Raw genomic sequence first — 13,512 nt, 5'->3', positions numbered from 1 at the left:
GCGGGAAAACACCATTATCAAAAGTGACCGCAAATGCTATTACTCATGCAAAGCTTTTATTATAAAGGTGCATTTTATTGTGAAAATGATCTTCCCCAAACTTGAACCTCACATGCTGCTTATGTATGCCAGTTAGGCTCTACATCCGTTATAAAGTGGATTAATGTCCTTTAGTACAAACCTTATCAAAACCTATAGGCCTATGGGCTAGACTACATGAGGTGTGCCACTATGATTCGAAAAAGTCGAAGAAAAAAAAGCAGTTTCTTAAGCTGGACATTATTCACAAGTGGTATGTAATTCACAAGTGATAGGCTAATATTGTCACCCATCAGACTATTATTGATTTAATCTTGTCTTTACATATACTAAATCATATATGTGTGACATTTGTTTTGATTTAGAATGGACCATTATCATGCATCTGTCTCGATACAGGGGCAGTGGAAAAAATATGTCATCTATGCACTTAAGTAACGAATGGAGGACACTTTTCCTGTCATGCCAGCCAGGTATGCTACACTCCTGTTGTAAAGATAAACAATGTACTTAATATTATGAAAGTTAAGAAAGTAGGCCTAGTCTATAGAAAGCTGATGGGATCCTCCTTTTAGTAGAGACCATCACCCTGTTTTCTTGCGCAATTGCATAGCCTATAGAAATGTTGCGCAACATGGGCTCATGGGCACTCATGAAATGTTTGATTAGATTTTCGATTACATTTGCATTGATGTCAGGATGATTAGCGGGACAATAGAGTGCTGAGTACCAGGCAGTTAGTAAGTTTGGTAGGCTACTAATGACCATCAGCAGCATCAGAGCTTGGAGAAGCCTAGTTACGTGACTAAACGGTCACGTGGTTTTGACTTCCTTCATGACTCGTGACCACCAGTGTGGCAGTAATACTTAACCTCTTGCTCCAAACTGACACGCAGGCGTCCCATCTAGACATCTGGAAATGCAAATGCGCTAAATGCTAATAGTACTAGTTAAAACTCAAACGTTCATTAAAATACACATGCAGGGTATTGAATTAAAGCTACACTAGTTGTGAATCCAGGCAACAAGTCAGATTTTTAAAATGCTTTTCGGCAAAAGCATGAGAAGCTATTATCTGATAGCATGTAACACCCCAAAAGACCTTCAGGGGACGTAAACAAAATAATTAGCATAGTCGTCGCTACACAAACCGCACAAATAAAATATAAAACATTCATTACCTTTGACCATCTTCTTTGTTGGCACTCCTAGATGTCCCATAATCACTATTGGGTCTTTTTTTCGATTAAATCGGTCCATATATAGCCTAGATATCGATCTATGAAGACTGTGTGATAAACGAAAAAAAATAGCGTCTTATAACGTAACGTCATTTTTTTTAATTAAAAAAGTTGGCGATAAACTTTCACAAAACACTTCGAAATACTTTTGTAATGCATTAGTATTACAAAAGGTTAGGTATTAGTTAGGTATTAGTAAACGTTAATAAGCGATCAAATTGATCACGAGGCGAAGTATATTCTTTAGCTGTCCGTCTGGAAATAATGTCCGGGTAAATCTCAACCAAAATATCCGGTCGGAGACCGGAAGAAATGCGCTGCCTTGCGTCTGTTTGACCAAGAAACAAATAGTAGGCAAATGACAAGACTCTAGACAACGTGTGGAAGCTGTAGGTATTGCAACCTCAGCCCCATTAAATGTGGTTCACCTTTATCAATGGGTTCAAGTCGCGCATGGATATATTTTTCCATTTTCAGTGATCAGATTTTCCTGCACTTTTCGATGAAACGCACGTTCTGTTATAGTCACAGCCGGGATTTAACCAGTTTTATAAACGTCTGAGTGTTTTCTATCCACACATACTAATCATATGCATATACTATATTCCTGGCATGAGCAGCAGGGCGCTGAAATGTTGCACGATTTTTAACAGAATGTTCGAAAAAGTAGGGGGTAGGAGTAACAGGTTAACAGACCTAGTTACAATTAATCCCAAAGGTGTTCGATGGGGTTGAGGTCAGGGCTCTGTGCAGGCCAGTCAAGTTCTTCCACACTGATCTCGGCCATGGAAACCCATTTCATGAAGCTCCCGACAAACAGTTCTTGGAACTCGGTAGTGAGTGTTGCGACTGAGGACAGACAATTTTTACTCGCTACGCTTTACTCGCTTCAGCACTCGGTTGTTCCGTTCTGTGAGCTTGCGTGGCCTACTACTTCGCGGCTGAGCCGTTGTTGCTGCTAGATGTTTCCACTTCACAATAACAGCACTTACAGTTGACCGGGGCAGATCTAGCAGGTCAGAAATTTTACGAACTGAGTTGTTGAAAAGGTGGCATCCAATGACGGTGCCACGTTGAAAATCTCTGACTTCTTCAAATAAGGCTATTCTATTGCCAATGTACGTCTATGGAGATTACATGGCTGTGTGCTGTCAGCAACGGGTGTGGCTGAAATAGCCAAATCCACTCATTTGAAGGGGTGTCCACAAACATTTGTATATATAGTGTATCACATGTTGAAATTTTGCATCTTCATGTTGTCACATTTATTTCTTCACAGGAGATCATGTTTTCACATGTGTAGTTTCATGTTATCATTAACTTCACATAAGATCACAAGATTTTTTCCATAAGGGAATCTCCAAAAGGTAGCATATAGTCCAGAACACTCAGACTTGTGTTTGTGTGGGAGTGTCTGTGTGAACTGGTGAACGTGTGTGGTGCTGTATGCACTGCAGGGAGAGACATGGGCTGAGTGTGACTGAGTGTGTGTATTCCTTCACATATTATTAACCTACGACTACAGCCTAGTTTTTAGAGAGTGGGAACCAGAGTGTCTCAGAAAGTGCAGGTCTAGCCTTGTTCTGTTGACGAAGGGGCGGCACTTCAGAGGCTCCAGGACCCCCTGGCACCAGTCTCCCCAGTCCCCCAGACAGACTGGGAGCATCTGGGCTCCGTCAGCACCTCTGGCCCCCGCAGACTGCGATCTATATGACGAGTCTGGGACAGGAGTGGACTGGATCAGGGAGAGAGAAAATAAGAGCCTCGGTGCCAAATACTGTCTGCAGCCTTGTGAGAAATACACTTTACCTATTAGAAGTTCTGTATGACTCGAGAAGGTGCACTATAGATATTGACCAATGTCTAGTGTCTTGTTTTTCTGTAATTCTATCAGTTTAATTATATTTTAAATTGACGTGGGGGTATCTATGGCATCTGGATGTAATATAGAAGTCTGTCTGAATGTAGTAGTAGTCAATAACATTAGTGTATACAGTATTTATACTGTGTTGTAAAGTGTGTTACAAATTGGATTCCATGTTCATATAAATACTCATGCAGGTCTACTGTATGTGTCAAGCTCTGGACTCATCCAGAGATAATTGTTGATCAGTTATATGTGTTTGATTGGTGGAGCTGGAGTTTCCTTTTACAGGAAAGCTTTCTCTGACTAGTCATGATTAATTATTATCCATTATATAAGAAATACACCTGGCCCAATCAAACATGACAATATGTAACAACTCAGTATCTTTAAAATGTTTGAGATATTTTATTTAAAATAATATAGATGTGATTATTTTATTATGATTGATGATTTATAATTAAGTCAACCTGCCATGGCACTACAAAAGCCTGTGGATTGGAATTGAATCTGACACATACACAGTTCTGCGTGTTAGGTAATTTGTTGACGAAGGGCCAAATTCATTTATGGAACAGCAGTATTGGCAGGCCTGGACACTGCTAAAAAGCAACGATAATCACAGAGGTTTGGCGCGGTGTTGACGTTTATTGTCATGAATCTTGTCCTGGAGGCAGTACTGAGGAATTTCTCCTTAGATAGGCCAGCTGGGAGTGTCCTTAGATAGGCCAGCTGGGAGTGTCCTTAGATAGGCCAGCTGGGAGTGTCCTTAGATAGGCCAGCTGGGAGTGTCCTTAGATAGGCCAGCTGCGAAGGGAAAATTGGCTATAGTGTAAAAATGTATGGATTTTTTGTTGTTTTTTGCTTTTTTCAGGTTAGGTTTAAAATCAGATTTTACGACGTGCTAGCTGGTGACCAGGAAAGCCTCCAGAACAAGATGCATGATGAAAAACGCTAACCTGCGTGTGACAAGGACTCTTCAGGAAAGACCCTAACACGCAGGCTTTTGTTGGCCATCGCTCTGTTAGGTGGAGACGTCTTCATAAGGCCATGAAGGATAGTATTTTCTGTAGCGTGTAGACAATTTATGAGACATGTTCTTTTAGAGGATGTAAATTATAATGTTTTTATAGTGCCCTAGTTTTTTTGAGTGAATGGGGGGGAATTACATGCTGGGTGCTGAGAAAGGTTTTAAGGCTGAACAGTAAGATACAGGTAAGGGTCCAGGCACATACTCTGGGGAGTTCAGGGATATGTGGTAAGAGTATTTGAACAATTTTGTGTCAGTTGATCGAGGACCCTGTCTCAAGCTTCCTAATCACTGTTCAGGTTTCTTTAAAACACACTGTTAATGATCCTCATTGACAGTCAAACTGGTGCTGTCACCCCCCTAGGACACAGCTCTCAGACCCTGCCTGTTTGTCACAGTGTCTCCCACTCAGTGTCGACTGTAAGACCATGGCTGGTAGACAGTTAGTGGTTTGTACAGCGGTTCTGACTGAAAATGTCACGCTTCCTGTTGCTTTGCAGCTGCCACCTCTGCTACTTCCATTACTTTCTATAATATGCAGATGTTGTAACAACATTCCCAGACAAGGGGACTACAATAACTCTGTGTGATTCATGCAATGTTTCAGAGGCCCGTCAATTTTTGAAGGGGCACAATTAAAGGGAGAAATACAGTACCAGGTTTTTCACAGGCGCTGAAATTTGATTTTTTTTCTTTCTTTCTAGGAGTACTGTTTCATAAGGGTTCAGAAATCCACCCAATTTTTACAGCCCTTTTCCTGAGTTGAGCTGTTCTGTGAGTCTTTGTGCGGCAAACCTGTCGCGACCCTCAGCGGATATGGAAATGGGGTAAGGTTTTATGGGCCAAAAGGAATGGACACAGTCAAGCTCAGGGGGCATGAATATTGGATGTTATTTCTGGTCTCTTTTTATGTAATCCATTGCCAATACATTATTAATAGATGATATCATATCCAGAACTAGTGGACAAAGCACTACTGAGGGGTACTATGAAGGGAGTTCTATGTGTCAGAGTATGGCATAAAAATGCAGTTGAAGTGATATTATTTTATCACTGTCGTCTCTCACTTTCTGACCTTGGTTTCTGTACTATGACTGTTCTTGGTTGAGTGTGCTTTATGGAAGAAAAATATAGTAAATCCTGCATATATGGGTCTAAAATACACTAGATCATTAATATAGTATCAAATAATTGTTTACCATTAGGATACTTTTTCAAGCAGACCGGATTGCAGATAGACAGACCAGTGGTCACCCATGTGAACACGTGATTTTATGTCAAGTTAATGTGATAACATGACAACATGTGAAGCAACATGTTAAAACAACATGGGGATGCAACATTTCATTTCTCAGAATGTTGTATGATGGTACACTGGAGGTTTGTGTCTAGTTGTGGTGAAAATACGATAAATCTACAACCAGTTACTGTGTTTTAACACCTAAATTAAGGTGTTAATGTTAAAGGACAGTATGCTGATGTATGTTGATTAGTCGCAACTCAACCTCACTTAGGATTTTAACTCACAATCTTTTGGTTGTTAGCTACCTGAAGTTCCTCCTGCGCCACCATGTCTGTACATTTATTGCCAAGAATATGTTTCTGCACTTTGCCGAAAGAAACAGTAAAAATAAAGTAAATATATACGACAACTTCAAGGTGTTATTTTTATAAAATGACAGTATGCTGCTGTATTCTGATTTCAATGCTGTACAATCTTCTAAAATGTTGCACTGTGACCACACTTGGGACTCAGCCTTACCTGGGATTTGAACTCACAACCTCTTATCAACCTGAAATTTCCTGCTACAGTATCAGATTGTAAAACAGATATGGCCACAGAGTTATTGGCAAGAATGCATTTCTGCACTATGCTGAAAGCTGCCCAGAATCAAGTAAATAATTGTCCAATTATCACCACCAGCGTAACATCAACGTAAAACTAACGGTGCTCAAGGACACTTGATGAGCAGTGGTATTCAAACTTTTTCAGCAGGGACCTGTCACATCTACTCCCACTCCCCCTCTCCGGCGCTCGATGTCACCGGTCTACTAACCACCAGTCATGGCAACCCATCATTACACATACCTGGCAAACTTCACCGAGAGCTCCAAGGTTGCCACGGTAATTTCCCTGCTGACCGGATGGGCATTGGAGTGGGCTACAACCACCTGGGAGAGAAGAGAAGAGGAGCTGGGTTTGTATGAGAGATTCCTGGCATTGTTCAGGACGGTCTTCGATCATCCTCCAGAGGGTAGAAAGGGAGGCGAGCTACTCTTCCAGCTCCGGCAGGATGGCCAAACTGCTGCTTAGTGCGCCCTCACCTTTCACACTGTGGCAGCCTGAGGTGGGTGGATTGAGCCGGCGCTCTGCACTCTATTCCACAGTGGTGTGCGCGAGGAGGTCCAGCGGGAGTTGGCATGTCGGGATGACAACGTATCCTTGAACGCTCTCATCTCGACCATCCATCTGGATAACTTTCTTCGGGAGCGCCAGTGTCCACCTCGCCACTTGCCTCTCTCCTTTGGCTGTCCTGAGGCAGAGCCTGAACCCATGGAGGTAGGGGCCACACACCTCTCCGCGACAGAGCAGCATCGCCAGAGACCGCTGGGGCTCTGTCTCTATTGCGGCCAGGAGCAGCACCAGTTTCAGCAGTCTCCGGTGCGCCCTAACCCAGGGTCCACTAGAGCAGAGGGGTGGCCCCGTGACCTTACATCTCCCAGGGTAGACGTTATCATCGTTTTCCGCCAAACCCTTTCTGGTTCCTATTTCACTGGCTGGCTGTCCCTCAAGTGTTGTCTCTACAGCTCTAGTGGACTCTGGTGCCGTTGGGAGCTTAATCGACCAGGCCCTCGCCTCCTCCCTTAACTAAACCTCATACCCCGCTCTTCTCTCCTTTTCCTGTCCATGCCCTAGATACGTGACCATTGGCATCTGGCACAATTACGCGCATCACCGCACCACTCACCCTCACTGTTGGACCCATACACCAGGAAACCTCCCCTTCATCACCACCTCACCTGTACACAAGGTAATCCTCCAACTTCTGTGGCTCCAGCGTCACAACCCCACCATATCATGGTCGAGCATGAAAATCACCGCCTGGAACCGGATTGTCAGAGGATCTGCTTCCCCATACCCTGTGGTTCCACGCCGGTTGAGCGTCCTGTAAGTGCCCAACAGCCCATCAATCGGTCCTCCCGTATCGTTGGCCCCGTGTTTTGGGACATAGATGGGAACCCGCTCCTGCCACCTGCCCTCCAGAACGCATCTACGTCCCCACGGGGGTGAGAGATCGGCTGTTGACCTGGGCACATACATCCCTTGCTGCTGGACACCCAGGTATCACCTGCACCATTCAATCCCTCTCCAAGAAGTACTGGTGGCCCACCTTGGCGCAGGACGTCAGCCACTATGTCAACTCATGCTCCATATGTACCCAATCCAAATCTCCCTGGCACGCTCCAGCATGGAAACTCCTTCCCGTGCCTCAGCGGCCTTGGTCCAATCTGTCCATAGATTTTGTTACTGATCTTCCCCTGTCTGTTGGTTTCACCACTGTTATGGTTGTTGTGGACAGATTTTCCAAATCTTGCCGTTTTATCCCCCTCTCTGGTCTCCCTACCGTTCTCCAGGTCGCTGAGGCACTGTTATAGCAGGTCTTCCAACATTGACTAGGCAACATAATCTATAATAGACAGTAGCAGCAGCCTATGTGGCATATGTGGTGTGTGCGTAGGTGTGTGTTGGGATGTCAGTGGAAGTACTGCATGTGTGCCCGCAGGGTCAGTGTACGAGACAAAAAAAGGTAAAGTCTTTGACAATATCGTCTGACACCGCCTGGTATAGATGTCCTGGATGGCAGGGAGCTTGGCCCCAGTGAAGTACTGGGCCGTACTCACCACTCTCTGTAACACCTTGCAGTCGCGTGCCTTGCAGTTGCTGTACCAAGTGGTGATGCAACCAGTCAATATGCTCTCAATGGTGCAGATGTACAACTTTTTGAGGCTCAGAGGGCCAATGCCAAATCTTTTCAGCCTCCTGAGGGGGAAGAGGCACTAATGTGCCCTCTTCACAACAATATGTGGGGACCATGTTAATTCGTTAGTGATGTGGACGCCGAGGAACTTGAAGCTCTCAATCCGCTCTGCTGTGGCCCCATTGATGTGGATGGGAGGCGTGCTCGACCCTCTGTTTCCTGTAGTCCACGATCAGCTCCTTTGAATATCACTGACATAGGGTATAGAGTACCAGTCCCCACACACCAACACAGTCGTGAAAAAGGTACGACAATGCCTTAGGAGGCTGAAAATATTTGGATGCACCATTGAGAGCATCTTGACTGACTGCATCAATGGTTAGAATACGTGGACAACTACAAATACCTAGGTGTCTGGTTAGACTGTAAACTGTCCTTCCAGACCCACATCAAACATCTCCAATCCAAAGTGAAATCTAGAATTGGCTTCCTATTTTGCAACAAAGCATCCTTCACTCATGCTGGCAAACATACCCTTGTAAAACTGACCATCCTACCATACCTCGACTTCGGCGATGTCATTTACAAAATAGCCTCCAATATCCTACTCAACAAATTGGATGCAGTCTATCACAGTGCCATCCGTTTTGTCACCAAAGCCCAATATACTACCCACCATTGTGACCTGTGCGCTCTCATTGGCTGGCCCTCGCCAAACCCACTGGCTCCAGGTCATCTACAAGACCCTGCTAGGTAAAGTCCCCCCTTATCTCCGCTCGCTGGTCACCATAGCATCACCCACCTGTTGCACGCGCTCTGGTCACCCCCAAAACAAATTCTTTCTTTGGCCGCCTCTCCTTCCAGTTCTCTCCTGCCAATGACTGGAACAAACTACAAAAATCTCTGAAACTGGAAACACTTATCTCCCTCACTAGCTTTAAGCACCAGCTGTCAGAGCAGCTCACAGATTACTGCACCTGTACATAGCCCACCTATAATTTAGCCCAAACGACTACCTCTTTCCCTGTATTTTTTTTTTTTTTTTTTTTTGCTCCTTTGCACCCCATTATTTTTATTTATACTTTGCACATTCTTCCACTGCAAATCTACCATTCCAGTGTTTTACTTGCTATATTGTATTTAATTTGCCACCATGGCCTTTTTTTGCCTTTACCTCCTTTATCTCACCTAATTTGCTCACATCGTATATAGACTTGTTTGTACTGTATTATTGACTGTATGTTTGTTTTACTCCATGTGTAACTCTGTGTCGTTGTATGTGTCAAACTGCTTTGCTTTATCTTGGCCAGGTCGCAATTGTAAATGAGAACTTGTTCTCAACTTGCCTACCTGGTTAAATTAAGGTGAAATAAATCAATAAATCTGACCACAAGACGCTACAGAGGGTAGTGCGTATGGCCCAGTACATCACTGGGGCCGAGCTCCCTGCCATCCAAGACCTCTATACCAGGCGGTGTAAAATGAAAAATTGTCTAAAGACACCAGCCACCCAAGTCATAGACTGTTCTCTCTGCTGTTGATTGGCAAGCAGTACCGATGCACCAAGTCTGGAACCAACAGGACCTTTAACAGCTTCTACCCCCAAGCCATAAGACTGCTAAATAGTTAACCAAATAGCTACCCAGACTATCTGCATTGACCCTTTTTGCTCATTCCATACACTGCTGCTGTTTATTATCTATCATGTTGCCTAGTCACTTTACCCCAACCTAAATATACATATCTACCAAAATGACCTAGTACCCCTGCACATCAACTCGACACTGCTACCCTGTGTATATAGCCATGGTACCGTTACTCATTGTGTGTTTATTCGTCATGTTATTATTTTTTCAATCATTTTTCTATTTTTCTCTCTGCGTTTTTGGGAAGAGCATGTAAGTAAGCATTTCACTGTTAGTCTACACCTGTTGTTTATAAAGCATGTGACAAATACAGTTTAATTGATTGATTGATAGAATAACACTGTGATCTTGTGAAGATTATGATAATGGTGGTGGTAAATTAATCACCAGGTGGTAAATTAATAAATAGACCAATACGTTTTCCCCACCCAACTCCAACCACTCCCAGGAAAAGTCTTGCTTGAGAAATGTATCTTTGCTAAGAAGCGATTTTTGTTTATTTTTGACCATATTAATTGAAAACAATCACAGTAAGAAAAAACAGCTGCATTAGACCATTTAATGTTACTTCTGAATCACAATGATAAATACTAGTTTTTCTTGAGTGTATTTTTTACAAACTGAGATTGACTTTGAAGTCAAAGTGTAGGAATACAGGTGAAATCAGTAATTTACATATACAGTGGGGCAAAAAAGTATTTAGTCAGCCACCAATTGTGCAAGTTCTCCCACTTAAAAAGATGAGAGAGGCCTGTAATTTTCATCATAGGTACACTTCAACTATGACAGACAAAATGAGAAAAAAAAATCCAGAAAATCACATTGTAGGATTTTTTATGGATGTATTTGCAAATTATGGTGGAAAATAAGTATTTGGTCAATAACAAAAGTTTATCTCAATACTTTGTTAAATACCCTTTGTTGGCACTGACAGAGGTCAAATGTTTTCTGTAAGTCTTCACAATGTTTTCACACACTGTTGCTGGTATTTTGGCCCATTCCTCCATGCAGATCTCCTCTAGAGCAGTGATGTTTTGGGGCTGTTGCTGGGCAACACAGACTTTCAACTCCCTCCAAAGATTTTCTATGGGGTTGAGATCTTGAGACTGGCTAGGCCACTCCAGGACCTTGAAATGCTTCTTACGAAGCCACTCCTTCGTTGCACAGGCAGTGGGTTTGGGATCATTGTCATGCTGAAAGACCCAGCCATGTTTCATCTTCAATGCCCTTGCTGATGGAAGGAGGTTTTCACTCAAAATCTCACGATACATGGCCCCATTAATTCTTTCCTTTACACGGATCAGTCGTCCTGGTCCCTTTGCAGAAAAACATCCCCAAAGCATGATGTTTCCACCCCCATGCTTCACAGTAGGTATGGTGTTCTTTGGATGCAACTCAGCATTCTTTGTCCTCCAAATACGACGAGTTGAGTTTTTACCAAAAAGTTATATTTTGGTTTCATCTGACCATATGACATTCTCCCAATCTTCTTCTGGATCATCCAAATGCTCTCTAGCAAACTTCAGACAGGCCTGGAAATGTACTGGCTTAAGCAGGGGGACACGTCTGGCACTGCAGGATTTGAGTCCCCTGGCGGCGTAGTGTGTTACTTTGGTCCCAACAGGTCATTCACTAGGTCCCCCCGTGTGGTTCTGGGATTTTTGCTCACCGATTTTTGCTCACCGTTCTTGTGATCATTTTGACCCCACGGGGTGAGATCTTGCGTGGAGCCCCAGATCGAGGGAGATTATCAGTGGTCTTGTATGTCTTCCATTTCCTAATAATTGCTCCCACAGTTGATTTCTTCAAACCAAGCTGCTTACCTATTGCAGATTCAGGCTTCCCAGTTGGTGCAGGTCTACAATTTTGTTTCTGGTGTCCTTTGACAGCTCTCTGGTCTTGGCCATAGTGGAGTTTGGAGTGTGACTATTTGAGGTTGTGGACAGGTGTCTTTTATACTGATAACAAGTTCAAACAGGTGCCATTAATACAGATAACGAGTGGAGGACAGAGGAGCCTCTTAAAGAAGAAGTTATAGGTCTGTGAGAGCCAGAAATCTTGCTTGTTTATAGGTGACCAAATACTTATTTTCCACCATAATTTGCAAATAAATTCATAAAAAATCCTACAAAGTGATTTTCTGGATTGTTTTTTCTCATTTTGTCTGTCATAGTTCAAGTGTACTTATGATGAAAATTACAGGCCTCTCTCATCTTTTTAAGTAGGAGAACTTACACAATTGGTGGCTGACTAAATACCTTTTTGCCCCACTGTACATGGTGGCGTAGCAGGAAGAATGATGGAATTCTGTGAACCAAGAGGTTGTGAGTTCAAATCCCAGGTTGAATAATAATTACTGTATAAATGAACATCTTGATATTGTACACATGAGGCTACAAAGCCATTACATCAGTACCCCTGAACGTGAACATATAAGCACCTGAATATGTGTAAGGTAATATTCTCTTTTAAGGTCAGTTTGAATTGTTTTTCCTCATGGGAAACTGTGGATTGATAAAGACTGAACAAAACCCCTTTTCTGAATGCTTGTCCTCTATGGCCTCAATGAAGGTTTCATTCCTTTATATTGTCCAGCCCAATTCCCAGCATGCACAGCCATTGTGACTCTTTCAACTGGATCTCTCCATTGACTGGCTCATTGTCCAGGCAGGCTTTTGTGTGGCACTATCACTGGAGTGCAATCTTTCACCTGAACACTATAGGAACATTGCAGTGATATGGCCAGGTATAACATCTGAGGCAACCACATCTGAGAGGAATAAAGCAATGGTAGAGACAAAATATCTAGAACAACAGGTGCTGTGTCAGTAGTAGCAAATTAAATAGTCAGTTCATAAACATTGAATAGATATATTCAACGTTACCTTCTTATTTGTGTAATGAAGAGGGGGTATTTTAAAATGTAACAATATGTGAGCTGTTAAGATTTCTCTCCTTTGACAGATAACCACTACTGAGGAAAGCCTAGATAAGAGTAGCAACATACTGTATGGATGTGGTGAGCCTTGGCCTCCTTTGATTGCATGACCTTTTGACCCCAGCCTGTGTTGGAGAGTGTGGGTGTCTGACAGGCCCTGGTTATAGGGCGTTATTGACTCAGGATTTATAAATATTGAATGCACACATTAAGAGCATGGTGGAGGGCGGCCAGGCCATTAGAGTTCTCCAATAAAGAGGCTCTCACTATGATTGAGTGTTGTGGCTATGGACTGGCTTCTGGTACAGAGAGAGCCTGGTTTGATTTCCAAGCATTAGTATATTCCTGCCTGGCATTACTGGGCATGCACCAAAATGTTTGTTATCCTACTATTAAAGGTCTCAGATGCACATTAAATCATTGTTCATTGATAGACATAGATAAGGGATGGGCAACTGGCGACCCCCCTTTTGTAGGCCAGTCGGGGTCTCAACTTACTGTTGAGAGTTAGATTAAAGTGCAATTTCGACCCATGAGCCACTGCGGCCCCTATCAAAGTTTCCCATCCCAGACATACTGTAAATATAACACTTAATGTATGCTAGGACCAGAAATGATAACAAATGTTCATATGGAATAGATGGATGAATTTTTTCCTTTCAACTAGGTTTTTACATTTTTGAAGAGAGAAAAGGCCAGAAACAGATAACACTACATCAGGAAGCAGGTATGTGACTATTGTTATCAGACACGTCAGATTAACGAGGGAATCTT

The 13,512-nt window shown here is 43.0% G+C and overlaps 1 protein-coding gene across 3 annotated transcripts in view; it reads left to right on the top strand.

The window, feature by feature from the left end:
* Positions 1-13,512, top strand: part of mgmt (O-6-methylguanine-DNA methyltransferase) — a 45,809-nt gene that overhangs the window by 24,450 nt on the left and 7,847 nt on the right. Inside the window, exon 6 of one of the 3 annotated variants that reach the window (XM_035754394.2) lies at positions 4,879-6,521. The exons of the other annotated variants lie outside the window; for them this stretch is intronic. Within the exon in view, the coding sequence (XP_035610287.1) occupies positions 4,879-4,940 (62 nt within the window). The 3' untranslated portion in view covers positions 4,941-6,521. Of the gene's footprint in view, positions 1-4,878; positions 6,522-13,512 lie in introns of those variants that run through there. 3 annotated transcript variants of the gene reach the window in all.

Source organism: Oncorhynchus keta, chromosome 36 (assembly GCF_023373465.1).
Source record: "Oncorhynchus keta strain PuntledgeMale-10-30-2019 chromosome 36, Oket_V2, whole genome shotgun sequence".
Classification (NCBI taxonomy): domain Eukaryota; kingdom Metazoa; phylum Chordata; class Actinopteri; order Salmoniformes; family Salmonidae; genus Oncorhynchus; species Oncorhynchus keta.
This window is presented reverse-complemented; position numbering and strand designations above follow the sequence as displayed.